At 36.9% G+C, this 13915-nt stretch overlaps 2 protein-coding genes and 1 non-coding gene across 10 annotated transcripts; 1 reads left to right on the plus strand and 2 right to left on the minus strand.

Annotated features, from left to right (window-relative positions):
- Positions 1-101: 101 nt before the first annotated feature.
- On the plus strand, positions 102-2652 carry dusp23b (dual specificity phosphatase 23b). 3 transcript variants are annotated; one of them, XM_007252019.4, is made up of 3 exons: positions 102-188; positions 2061-2339; positions 2439-2652. In XM_007252019.4, exons 2-3 carry the CDS (start codon positions 2070-2072, stop codon positions 2622-2624), a joined length of 456 nt encoding a protein of 151 aa, XP_007252081.2. In that variant the 5' UTR covers positions 102-188; positions 2061-2069; the 3' UTR covers positions 2625-2652. The 3 variants fall into 3 exon arrangements, with proteins under 3 accessions (XP_007252081.2, XP_022528742.2, XP_007252080.2); XM_022673021.2 differs by lacking the exon at positions 102-188 and adding an exon at positions 1104-1211; XM_007252018.4 differs by lacking the exon at positions 102-188 and adding an exon at positions 1340-1552.
- On the minus strand, positions 1060-1142 carry trnal-cag (transfer RNA leucine (anticodon CAG)). Its single transcript has one exon. It is a non-coding gene; the product is annotated as a tRNA-Leu (tRNA).
- Positions 2370-13882, minus strand: LOC103046279 (afadin). Of its 6 annotated transcripts, none has more exons than XM_049464040.1 (26): positions 13564-13882; positions 12584-12737; positions 12344-12456; positions 12055-12209; positions 11834-11943; positions 11704-11747; positions 10699-10802; positions 10544-10608; positions 10256-10461; positions 10004-10149; positions 9790-9881; positions 8485-8753; positions 8238-8381; positions 7955-8153; positions 7055-7149; positions 6834-6908; positions 6646-6711; positions 6463-6536; positions 6265-6383; positions 5915-6127; positions 5744-5835; positions 5380-5544; positions 3941-4795; positions 3391-3493; positions 3240-3300; positions 2370-3054 (listed from the first exon to the last, which is right to left on the minus strand). In XM_049464040.1, the coding sequence occupies exons 1-26, from the start codon at positions 13711-13713 to the stop codon at positions 2937-2939; spliced, it is 3987 nt and encodes a 1328-aa protein (XP_049319997.1). In that variant the 5' UTR covers positions 13714-13882; the 3' UTR covers positions 2370-2936. The 6 variants fall into 6 exon arrangements, with proteins under 6 accessions (XP_049319997.1, XP_049319995.1, XP_049319999.1 ...); XM_049464038.1 differs by having other exon boundaries at positions 5380-5538; positions 12584-12776; XM_049464042.1 differs by having other exon boundaries at positions 3941-4801; positions 5461-5544; positions 12584-12776.
- Positions 13883-13915: the final 33 nt, after the last annotated feature.

Consider the following 13915-nt stretch of genomic DNA (forward strand, 5'->3'; position numbering starts at 1 on the left):
CAGGATATTGTTTAATTAAAATCATCTGACCACGTCAGCAGTTAGTTCATCAGTTGGTCACATGGTGCACTTTGGGAAAAAATGAGTTTCGTTTATAGTCAGTCGGCGTGTGCAAGCGGTCTAAAAGACAAAGGGCTGTGAAGTAGGAAGAAATGGACTTCTAGCAATGCCTAATCTTCTGGTTTGAGGTGCACATGGTATAGTAACTTAAGTGAAATATTCTTGTGTTTGTATGTGTGTAAATTATGTTTGAGAGCATTCAAGTTTTATGTAGTAATTTTCAGTTAAACAATGCATAGACTGGAACATGGCGGTTTTACTGATGTGTATTTGCCACTGTGTATTGAACCATCAGTCGGAGCGCGGCACTTTTATCAACCAGTTAATAAAAGGTTGGGAGCAGCTATACATACAAACAAGTTATGTCAAATGTAGAGTGGCATGTTCATAAAAGTGTGTGAATAGACCGTTTTGGAATGAACATCTTATTCTTGTCGCACAACCTGAGGCGATCGACTGTTTGTTGTTTAGAATAAAACCTTAAGCTGCACCAGACCTTTATAGATGAGATTGGAAACCACTGGAATAGGTACATACACTTTATTAAAGCAGAATGCAAACCATCTGATGCTGCTGTGTATTTGGAACATAATAAATTTGTATATAGAAAAATATGTTTAAATGCTAATCCTGATTTACCTTTTGATAGTGAATTTCTTATAAATCTATATCTTTACCGTGATACTGGGCCTGTCCAAGGCCTTGTACCAGCAGCTAATAGTGAGTAGGGTGAGATGATGGGCCTATGTATGAAACCGTTCTGGACAACAACATGAATATGTTGTTCTGATCATTTTAGTTTCAAATCACTCCAGGTTACATAAGTATTATTATGCTAACACATTTACAACAAATTATGTCTGAACCATATTGTTTTCAGTGTGCTGTTTTCTGAGTTTGAGATGATTTATAATAGTAATCGTCCTTGCTTTAAGTCACCCTTAGTAAAAAAAATTAATTAAATTTTTGAACTATTATTAATTAAAAATAGAAAAGTGTTGTCAGAAGTGGGATTCGAACCCACGCCTCCAGAGGAGACTGCGACCTGAACGCAGCGCCTTAGACCGCTCGGCCATCCTGACTGAGACATCTCGGTGATCAGCGGCGCTTATAATCTGATGACACATAAACGTAGATGAAATGTTGAAATTGTGAGTAAAATGTATATTTACAGAATATTTGAAACAGTAGAGTCTTTATTTGTTGCTGAACCGTGACTAAGACTTAAAGACAGACTGTTGTAGTCGTTTAAAATTAGACAATCGGCCAGCTAGCCAGTTTCGGTTCCAACATGCTAAGCTAGTGGTAATTATAGAAACATGCTAACGCTAGCTAGCTTACAGTATTCTACCGGCTACAAATAGACTGAGCAGCTGCTGAACTCCATAGATGTGCTCAGTTTAGTTTGCGTGTTTTTATTGTTCAATATGTAACTTAGCTAGAAATTGACGGATTTGTCAACGCAACTGTTTGTATTCAGGGACCGATTCCGGTGAGTTAGCTAGTCTAGCTTGCTGGCTAACAGCTGGTCTTCAAGTCAACGTTATTAACATTATTTAACCACTAGCTGTTATGTTAGCAAACATTGCTAGGTTAACTAGCTTAAGTAGCTAACAGTTTAACGATATTACCCATTACTGTAACTTACTAACTTACACAGTGGGTGTCTGCAGAGTTAACCCTGTAAATATTTAACCTATATCTAACCTATATATAACCTATTTTTATATAATGTTGCATGCAATATATATATATGTCCAATACAACGAGGTGTACAAGTGGGTCATACATAAAAATATGTAACTTATCAATGCAAGAATATTTTAACATTATATTTGGCTGTGTATATCCTTGTTAGATTGTTCCTTAGACTTTAAGTTCCTGAAACAATGTTTTTGGTATATTGGGTGCCTTGTGTAATTTGCTAGATCACACACTAATATGTGTATGTAACATTATGACATATATAGCTGTTCAACCAGTGTCATTCTGTTTGACAGGTAGCTACAATGGCATCAGAAGCACCTCACAACTTTTCCTGGCTTGAACCTCACAAATTGGCTGGGCTGGCAATGCCAAGAATGCCTGGCCATTACCAGTACCTGGTGAATAATGGTATCAAACATTTAGTCACTTTGTCTGAGAGAAAGCCTCCGTATCATGACACTTGCCCCGAACTGACTTTGCATCACATCAGAATACACGACTTCTGTGCTCCAACATTTGATCAAATCAAACGCTTCCTGACTATAGTGGAAGAAGCCAATACAAAAGGAGAGGTAAAGAAAAAAACACATCTCTGCCTGTCAGCGATTTACATGGTCACATGTGTATTATTTGCATACAAAACAGTATACATTTGATCTTGTCTGTTTCAGGGTGTTGCAGTGCACTGTTTGCATGGCTATGGAAGAACTGGGACAATGCTGGCCTGTTACTTGGTGAAAAGTAGAAAACTCAGCGGGATTGATGCTATTAATGAAATTAGACGGATACGGCATGGATCCATTGAAACACGAGAACAGGAACAAATGGTAGTACAGTTTTACCAGCAAATTAAGTAATGAAATAAAGTTAAATAATTAAAATAAACTGTACAGTTTCATTTATTAACCTTTCATTTATTCATTTTATTCTAGCTTCATTAAACAAACCTGCATTTTGCGCAAATGATATATATTTTTACTTAAAAGACAGCGTTGTCAAAACTTAATGGGTCATTTTAAAATTAAAAAAGACTTGTGTACATTTAAGATCATTAGTATACATAAAAAAAGTGTTCACTGTGCCAAGTACTTTTGTGCCATACTATGATATCAACGTTTACGAATATATTTAAGAACACAAACACTGCAATGTGGAACACAGGAGCATGTTTATGATATTTTGACCTTGTTTGGTTCATTCATGGTCAAGGAGAAAAGCTGTTGTCGTTCTCTGAAGGTCAGATTTTCTGGAGCTTTTGTATTCTTGAAGTTCTTGTGATTGAGTTGGCTACAAATGATAAAGAATATATACAGTTGCAGTTATTTACAATAAATAAAATCACCATTAAATTGAATTTCAGTACATTAAGCACAACAAAGATGATGACACATAACTGAAAATAAACTGTGAATTAACTTCTAGTTGATACTGGGATGCTTTATGTTAAAAAACCTTCAAATAAGGAAGCTTACCCGAAATAAACACTGACACGCTGAGTCTTGTTAGTTTCAGAGGAACCACCAGGGCCTGCATCTGCAATTACAATTGAGACATTTACAGCTACACGAATCTCACAGCATGTCTTTTCACAGTATTTGGTTTTCACACATCCTCTGCAAGTACCTTTGAGGCAGTCCTCTTCAGTCTGTTGACATTTCTGTTGCAGTGGTAGTTGATTCTGTCGCTCACTCAACTGTTGTCCATTATACAAATCTGCTGCATTAGGCTGGAACAGTGATTAAGATCAGGATTTTGGTTTGACAAACTGTATGATCCACTTAGTTGTTGTACAGTCAGTTGTGTGTTCTAAATTAATATAACGGATTTTGTTTTTCTTATAACAGCTATTATAGAGTATGTTAGAACCAAATGACTATATGAGCATGGACAGCAAAATGTTCCTCAGGAGCTAATTATGATATATAACTTCACACATCTGCATATGTAATGCAAACTCAAATTTAAATGTATTAATCTGGTGGATATTTTGGACTTTGTTTCTATAGAACAGAAGTGAATGGAACCATGCTCATATACAGTTATAGGTTAAATATATACATTATAAATATACTGTTAAACAGGCATAAATATTATAAAACTATGTTGAAGCCAAAGTTAATTCTCAGCAAGACAAATACCAACTCGAAAACTATGTGCTTAATTGCGGGCCCACCTGCTCATTGCTCTGTGGCTCAAGCTGCTGCATTATAACAGCACTGTTGTGTTCATCTTCCTCCTCATCATTGTCCTCTCCATTCTGTTGAAAATCCTGTAGCCTCTTCTGAAACTGCCATTCAAGAGAGAGCCTTCGCAGACGCTCACTCTCCTCCAGGGTCCGTTCCATTTTACCCTGCAGCTGCAACATTTCTTGCCCCAGCAGATCCACTGCCAGATGCCTTTGCTGCTTCTTCAACTGCTCCTGAGCCTCCCGCTTCCAAATGTCTGGGGAAAGGCCCTGCACATCACCTTTCATAACAGGCTTGTAACTGTGTGGCTCTGTAGTGTCACTCAGTTGTGAGGAGCTTATCTTGCTTTTCTTGTCATGAGATTTAGAGAAAGACTGACATACAACAGCTTGAGATTTTTCACAAAACTTATCAAGTTTAGGTTTCTGAGGTGAGACGCGAGACTGAACAAGCTGTTTGGATGCTAGTGCTGAACCTGTGTATTGTTCCAAATGGTAGCAACCTGGTGCAGAGGTGCGCTGTGGGTTCCTGACTTGGCCATATGTGTTAGTTGTAGATGACAAGCTGGTATTGGTCGTGTCTGCTCTGAGAACAGGCTGCTGGGACATGCCAAATGGAAAAGCATTGGTTGGATGAGACACAGGAACATCTATCCGCTTTGGTTGTGACACATGCAAAGAATGACCGGAAATCTCCCACTGTCCATCTTTGCTTCTTCTCTCTTGTCCAGAAAAGTTTGAATCCACAGATTGGCTACTCCATGAATCAAAATACAGAGGTCTGTCCACAAGGGGGCCTCCTTTATCCATAGATGGAAGGGTTTCTTGAGAATGTGCCAGTTTCTGCATGTGAATAAAACAAGATGTGTCAGTCAATATACTTTATTAAAATGTATGATTGATTAAGAAATGTAGATATGTGAACCCGGTTTGCAATGATATGGCCAATATGTTGTTGATTACCCAACAATTTGTTGTGCAGAATCTGTTCACTAATGACCACAATTAATACAATGGCAGTGTGTAAATTGATCATGTTATTCCAGGAAATGGCTTGGAAACACCCACATCTTTATATGTTGTGAGGTGTTGTCTTGTGAGTGAGTTTGTAAATTTGCCAGCATGCTCATGGCAAGGTGAGGTGAATTATTGAATTATCAAATGAGGTCTTATAGTCGATTCCACATGGATTAGGCATTCTATTCACAAAGTTTTGAAGGCATTTAACATCATACGCCATAGAAGGCATTACAGTTTCTTAGACATTTTTATTATATTATAATTTCTGTATATATTTTATTTAATATATAATTTTTATATTTTACTTATTTTGCTTTTTATTTAATGATTATTTGATATCTGTTATATCCTTATAATTGATATATTCTCTCTTATATTTTATTGTTACATGTAATGTTAATGCATACCACAGAGGGGTCATGACAGTGGGAGACAGTAGAGAAGAGATGAGCCTGTTCAGCAGTTCTTGACTCTTTACTCGCCTGAAGTCTAGACACTGGCAAGGTTGAATATTCCCTGTATGATCCAGTCTGACCAGGGTTTAGGGTTGAAAGGCCAGATTCAGGCTGCCCCTTAGGAAAATTGAAATGCATACACAGTACATGCATGTTAGTCATTCTAATACTACACCAACTGTTTAATATAAGGACTTTTATTTATCATGCAGTCATCCAGCTATGTCTTTTGTAGGATAACTTAGATGCTTCTGGTCTATAAAGTACTATTATCGTCATATATTTAAAACAAGAAAAATTACAATTGGAAACTCACACCAGCAATAAGATTGTCAGTGGAGACTGAGGTGAATATCTGATTGTGTGTGAATGAATCAACAGACATTTCCATGGTCGTTTGAAAAGGATCTGTGAGAGAAGACAAAGGTTTAAAATTTATCAGAAAATACTGCAAAGATTTTATGATACAAAGTCTTGGGATACTTACAAGCCAAGTTGGGGTTTGAGCGATATTCCAGTCTGTGCTTAAGCCATTGCTGGTCTTGCCTTCTGATTGGTCTCTTGACTGTGTGGTAGCTCCCCTTTGTGCTAGGTATTGTTGAAGGGGCACAAACAATCTGCCCTGAGATTTCACTCATATCAAGGCCACTGGATGGCTGTGTGGCTTGTTCAGCAATATCACCATCTGTTAAATACAATTCTAGTTGGGTTCAGGCCAAAAAATTAAAGTAATTGAAGTATGAAATAGCTATAACGTTTTAATATGCTGTTCAATACACTGTGTGAAACATGGGACTTGATTAATATTTGAGCTCAGGTTATTTCTTAAATATATACCTCTAAATCTTGATTGGGATGGTTGGTTCAACACCTCTTCCAGACCATAGTAAACAGCTGCTAACTTGGCAATCTCCAGAGTTACAGATGATCCAGTGCACAACATTATCTCTGCAGCCCTGTTGCAGATAATTTGATAGTTAATCACCTATTTATAATGTAACATGAAAAAATATACATATTAAATGTTAAAATCACCGTTCTTGTGACATTCCAATAAGACTTTTGCCCTGCACACTAAGCAACTGATCCCCTGGAGTCAGTCTGCCATCCTAAAGTAGGTGTACATGAACAGAAACAGCAACAGAGAGTTGATGTTATTCGATGTAATGTTATCAGTATTTAACATTGTTTATTCGTCATCTTTATAACCAGACTAACCACATCTGCTGCTCCCCCTCGGACGACAGATTTGATAAAGATTCCCAGCTTTTCTTGTCCAGCTCCCTGCAAGACAAAGATAATGAATTTTTTTATTTAAAAGAAAAAAAAACATTTTTAATTTACAAAAAAGCTGAAGCAACTATGAGACAAAGTGCAAATGTGATGCTTCAAGCTTCAAGCTTCACCTTAGCTGCTACGATGCTTATGCCCATTCCACTTTGCGAAGGTTTCTTCAGTGTAATTTTCACAATGGCTGGTTTCTGATAATAAAACACAAAATAAAAAATAAATAAAAAAATACATTTACAATAAAAAACTATTGGTCTATTACAAACATTTCATCATAATTTTGAGAAAGTTCTGCAAGCTACTACAGTTCTCATTGTGTATGAATGTAAGAACTTACACATTTTACCCTGTTTCCAGGGGATAAGTCTGAGGTCTGAAAGTGCACAGTCCAAGACCCAAGAGAAAGCTGGTGAGGGATTAGTGTACAAAGTCCTACAGGCAGTGCAAGCACACAGACCAGTGAGAGTGGGACAGAGAATAAAACCACATGCTGCAAACAGACTTTTTGAAGACATTATTTAAATAGGTACAATCTGTTGGTCAGACATACAGGATGTTTTAGTAACTTAAAAGGGGTTTAGAAAAAGGGAAACATTGCAGACATGAAATTCTGTGCCTGTGGCAAGCAGCACAACCTAGCATAAAAAATACCAATGAATCCTGTGTGAATACCAATGAAGTGCTCCCCCAAAAGCCGCTGTGAATGGTATCTATTTGCTACACAGGAACATTAACGGTAGTAGGTTTCCTTTGATCATGCTTTTGAGTTTTTGAATGAAAAATGTATCAAATAAAAAAAAATACATCAACCAGATACTGTGAAAAGTTTTTTTTTAAGCTAGGATAAGGTGGAAAACTTAGAATATCATTCTGAAATTCCAAATCCAACATTCCTCGTTAAATAAATGTCTCTACATTGCTCTTCCTGAACTGTGCCTTTGGGCTTCCAGAGGTGTGGTGTACAGTATTGGGGGGGTTTCAACTCTCATTAGGTGGCCCACTGCTGATCAGGGCCCCTGGGTCTCTGCACTAAACTAGCTATAAAAGACTGTAAATGTCTGTAAAGATGATTCTGCTAAAATGTCTCCATTCTGCATTGGTCTTCAAAATTGAAATATGGCTCTTTTCTTACATCTTTATACATATTTGTCTATTTCCAGAGAGCTTAAATATCTAAAAGAAATAAGGTCTCCTTAGTGAAACTGATATGGTAAGATAAAGGTTTGGGACCATTTACCTTTCTGGCAGATTGGCTCTAGAAACTCTCTAAAGCCCTGTGGAACACCTTGCAGAATCTCACATGAATAGCCCTCCTCAGGCAGCAGAAAAGGCAAGTGAAGCTGTAGGTCTTCCTCTATTTTAATCTCTGTGCCTTCTTTCTCCAGCACATCCTTTTCTTCACTCTCTGCCATTGCCACCACACTCTCTATCAGATCCTGGAATGCCCAAGGACAGTTTTTCACAATTACAACATTTCACACATGAGGACAGTCTGAATATATAGTACTTTTTTTACTTACATGTGGAATGTGAGGTTGCTTGGGTGCATATTGATACTTGGTCATTAATGCCCGCAGCTGCAATGAGTTCAGCTTGAAGCAAACAGAATGAACTTTCTCAGCATTTTTAACACCATAGCTGTTCAGGGTCAACAGAGTTGTCGCCTAAAGGAAAAGTAAATGCTGATCATGTTTGGGAAGCCAGTGGAAATTTTGGAATGCATTATAACCTTTAAAATTCCTGATCTATTGAACAATTTTCCCATACCTGAATAATGCGGCTCAGGTGGCAGTCAGCAGCCAGCTCCAGTCCCTGTCTCTCTGCCCAGGCCTCCACGTGATTTAGCCGCTGGCGCAAGGTCATGCCCCAGTAGTGTGAGCACAGATTGGAGCCCGAGGCAGCTACAGTGAGTCTGTTCAGGAGCCATGCCCCCATAAAATGGAAGAGCTGAGAAAAGAGCTGGATGCTGAGAGCAGGGTTGACCCGAAATCTGCGCAATAAAGTCATAGCCCTGGAGAAACTGGCCAACACACTGTCTAAACACCATGAAGACAAAAGGACAAAACCTATGTTACCATTTGCTCACCCAGCTAACAAAAACGCTTTATTAAAATTTACCAATGTTTGGACAAGGTTCCAGGAAACATTTCTGAAAACATGTGACATAATAATGGTTTCTGTCACAACGTGTTCCCAGCTAAACAATACTAACATTATAGAAACGTTACATTCCCAAAACTAAAAATGAAAACATTGATACAAGGGACATTGCAACAACATCAAAAGAACATTTATAAGTGTTATTTTTTTTTAGGAACATCCAGAAAATCTGATGCATTGACCATACTAAAAACGTTAAATGTAATGTTTAGAAAAAAGTTCTACTAACCAAAAATTGTTTCCTTGGTAATTAATTCTTTGCAATTCTTTTCATTTGAAAAAACATATTTGCATCAAATTTGCACATTGGCATCTACATTCATACAAGCTTATCACATGTCAAAAGTCATGGAACAGCAGTATGCAAAGTGATTGTGAACTGTAACCCCCGAAACACCAATCCTTTAATAAGCTGTGAGGTGTTTTTATCTTGTGAGTGAGGCTGAACTCTGTTGCTCATGGCAAGGTAGTGTCAATTATCAGAGTTCGAATAAAGCCTGATAGTGAAGTGGGTATTATGTGCAGTGGGATAATGAGTGTGAATAGCTGTGTCTCGTAATAACGCTCCATACAAAAAGTGACAGAAATCACATGTACATTTAATGCAGGAGGCCCCACATCCATATTATTGAGGCCAGTGCTGCATATTTTATCTTCCATGGGACATCTTTTCCATTTTTGTTTTTCTTTTTTTACACAATATAATTCTGAATGTGGTAATTTACAATATGTCAAAATGTATTGATAAAATGACAAATGAAATGCTCCATAATAGCTTGCAATAAAATATTTTTACATTGTCTTCCACTGAAAATAATAAAGGCCTTTTTTTCCTGCTGATATTTTGGAAATGCAAGGGGTTTGACTGACAATATAATGGTTGTCAAGCAAATTGTAAAGAAATCTTTTTACCTATCCCTGCCTGGGTTGTCTCATCTCCAGCATCAGTGACAAATCCAGGCAGATGACTCTCAAGGTCAGCCAGGAGACGATTTGAAAGGTACCTACAGACGGATAAAGGTATAATTTAAAGCGGGTTTTCCACATGTAGATTAGGTTTTTAAGCTTAGTCATTTAGTTTATCAAGATAAGCGATACACAAGTTCAGACTTTTAGGATATCATACTTGAAAGCCTTTTGAACCAGTTGACCCAGAGCATTCTGAGAGCTGATGGTGATGTTGGCCAGATCACTGTCCTGCCTGATGAAGTTCAGGAACTCGGAGGCATTAGCCATCCAGAATGTAAGAGCCACAGTAATGCTTCTCTGTTTCTAAAAAAAAAAAAAGGAAAAATAAAAAGCAAACTCACCACATCTAGAGTAAATATATGAAGATATCAGTAATAATATACGTGTAAAACTTAGACTGTAAGCCTACCTGAATAACATTGTCCATCAGACGCACAATCTTGTTAACAATGGTAGAAATTCTCTGTGCTGTCTTTTTAGGATTTTTGTTCCTCTCCTCACTTTGAGTGAGCACAAATCGGCATGCCAAATAAAAGGCATAGGCCAGAGAGAGCTTAAAGTGAACCGTGGAGCTGTTGGTGTAGTTCACTACAGCAAGCAAGAAGGCTTCTTCTTCTGCAATGGTGAAGAAGGTTAATGCAATTTACCAAAAACAATACTGAGAGCCTCTAATGGGAGAGAAAAGAATCCTACTTACTTTTTTCTTCCAGCTTTATGCTTAGTGGTAGATTCCATTTTGGCACAGAGTTTTCTGGTACAGTGCTGTCATAAAGAAAAATAACTTGTGAAGAAAGAAAAAAATAACTAATGATTACTTTGAATAATTAATTTAAATTAGTACAGTGTTTTTACCTTCCATTTGAGCCATTCCAAGACTCAGAAGTCTGCTCCCGCTTTTGAGTAATGTACTCTAACAATCTTCTCTTGTTGGATTGCTCACTACAGACCACTTTGCCCTGAAAATAAACAGGGGAATTTTTTTTTTCTATCCATCAGTAGTGGGAGCTATTTAGAATCACTGGGTGAATGCAGGCACAGGTTCTGATTCACACAAACTGAACGAAGCAGATTCATTAACAGCAGCATAAGCAGTTAGCTGCCTGATTAGAAACTGCATGAAGATTAATAGAAGATGGAAGACTGCCTATTAAGAGAGGTCATCTGATGTTTAGAAGGACGTAATTAATTAATGACTGAATTAATCATTAATAAGTTAACAGTCAGAGTTCAACAGAATGTGTTGTTTGCCTCCATCTGTAAGCATTACTCATGCAGTATGCTTAACTAAAAAAATGTATAATAAACAAAAAACAAGGGCGGAGAAACGAAAACAGGTGGGAACATATGGAGCTCCGAAAACAGGTGAAAAATGAAAACGCTTGGAAACACGAAAATGTGTAGAGTCCCCAAAAAGGGTGAAAAACGAAAACAGTGGAAATGCGAAAACGGTGGAGTTCCCAAAACGAGTGGCAAGCCAAAGCAGATGGAAATGCGAAAACAGGTGGAAAACAAAAACGAGTGGAAACGCTGGTATCAAAATTGGTATCATGAATTGTGTTTTAAAAAATACATTTTAGGCCAAACTATCATAAAATAACAATAATCTCCACCACCAGGCATCACAATTATAATCGTGCTATAGATTTCTGTAAAGTAGCTTTTAGATTAACTACACTCTTCAAATATCTGCTTCATTTAATTTAAAGTGCTACAGTAAAGTTATTGAAGTGAAGTTAAAAAGTACAGGTGTTTATTGTAAAATGAAGGGAGTACAAGTAAAAATGTTCCTGATTCATTCCTGATTCACAAGCCGCCTTGTGATGGCACATTAAACCTTAGTCATATGACATAACTTACAGCTGGTCTGACTGTGCTGCTTGATGGCTTTCGGTTGCTGTGTTCTGTAACATATGAAAGATCATTTGAGATGAATGAATTCCACTTCATACTACAGATGAACATTTTGATGAGTGTCATTCACTTCTACCTGACTTAATTTCCTCATTCCTCAGTTCAAAACATTCCGGATCTGCTGGATTCATCCCCGCCTTAAGATCATCAACCAACGTTCTTTTCTCTTGTTCATGACTGTTCTTGCTTGAAGACAGATTTAATAAGACATAAATAGAAGACAAAGACTGGCAAAGAAACTCATTTTAAACATGTGTCTCCTATGTTTTCTGTACACTGATTATGTGACAAACTCACCAATTAATGCCATCACTAGGCAGATCCCCTGTCTCTATGCAATGGCTGTCGAGATTCTCTTTTTTCTTCTGTTTATTTGTTTTATGCTTTTTTGACAGGGTCCTCTTGAAGTTTTGTAGCACTCCCACTTTTTCTTTGCCATCTACGCCATTATTCTAAAAAGAGACAGATCTGAACAATTTTAACACAACTGACAGAACAGTTATGATAATATGTATGAGGTATTTATTTGCAACACTTTAGAAAAGGAAAACAGATTAATATTCCTTTTTATAGGCAGATAACTCACCTGCAAATTTGTGTTACCATCCTTTTTCAATATGAAGCGGCCTTCAATAGTATCTTTATTCCAGCTAAGCTGAACCATCAAGGGCTGTTCATGAAGATCCAATCGTCTTCCTTCTGGACTCCCAAAAGATCAAAAGCATTTTGCACACATTCAGAATATAAAATGCTTTTACTGACTATTAAAAGCCTAAATCAAATAAAATCAAAAGGTATGCTATGATAACATACTGTATAAACCAACCTTTATCTCCAGAGACCTCATACATAAAATATGGATCAGCTTCAGCTTTGATATCAAGCTTGAATTTCTCAAGCAGAGTGGCAATAATCTCCTGTGTGGTAGAAGTGCTGGAGACACGAATGCATTTGGTTGAGAAGTTCCCTGTGATGTGGTCCTGAAGGTAAAATCGCATAACCCCATGAAAATTCAGGTCCTGAAATGTAAAACCTGGTTATTGGAATTCTGTAATAAAACAAAATCTATTAATTTAACATAAATTAACGTATAATTTTATTCATTGTATTATTTTATTTAATTTTATTTAACATTTAATATTTGTTTTTTGTTATATCTGATACCTACTTGTACAACAGTCAGTGTACAAAAATTATGGTGCCAATTGAGAAAAAAGAATCAGATTTAAGACTAAGCTTGTAATAATGGGTATTTAAATGTAAGAAGAATCAGTGTTAGACTGGAAAAAAATGATTAGATTCATATCACTGTTGTCATTCATTAAAAAAAACAATTGCATTAAATAATTAAAATCATGAAAGAGAGAGAGGGAAAGCCTTAATTTGAGAATAAATAAAAGGTTATGTACCTTCTGTAAGTGACACTGTGTTATATTGCTAAATTAAACCTTGAATGTCACCAGACTCTGTAAAATTTGCAATTCTGTTAAACCAGACACACACAGACTTGATTACTGTCAGCTATTTTGTAAGACCAAAACCATGACATATCAAGTCTGAGTAAAGATTGAGACCTTTTTATACACTATGTCAATTAATAAATAATACACCATTTAATTATATCTTAATATATAACATTAATTATAATTATTACTGTATTGTAATTTTAGGCAATGTGACTTTTAGGCACAAATTATATTAATGATTCTGTGTCCCTGCTTCTTTAAAACTTAATCAGAAGTGTCTCCACACAAATATAAACAATTTGAACTAATGTTCTCCTAGCTCCTGGCTGTGGGTTTTTACCTCATCAGGTTGACTGATCTCGAACAGGTCCAGTCTCTCAGAGTTCCACTGATCAATGATGGTCTGAAGTCTCTCTCGATCCAGAGTCTGGCAAGCTTTGCTAAAAACACTACGATCATTCAAGGAAACAAAACCTGAGACACGAGCCATTTTCTATACCTCCAAAAACACCTCAGGTCTTTACCCACAGAGTTTCTGAAGAGTCACTGGCGTCTGAACACCAGCTATTCTACACACAGGGAAATACTTAGTGATCAACAGATAATAACATAATAACAATGAAGCCCTCAGCTCCTCTTTTCCCACACTATTAACACTAAAACCAGCCTGATCTGTCCTGGTTTTTCTATCA

Source organism: Astyanax mexicanus, chromosome 14 (assembly GCF_023375975.1).
Source record: "Astyanax mexicanus isolate ESR-SI-001 chromosome 14, AstMex3_surface, whole genome shotgun sequence".
Classification (NCBI taxonomy): Eukaryota; Metazoa; Chordata; class Actinopteri; order Characiformes; family Acestrorhamphidae; genus Astyanax; species Astyanax mexicanus.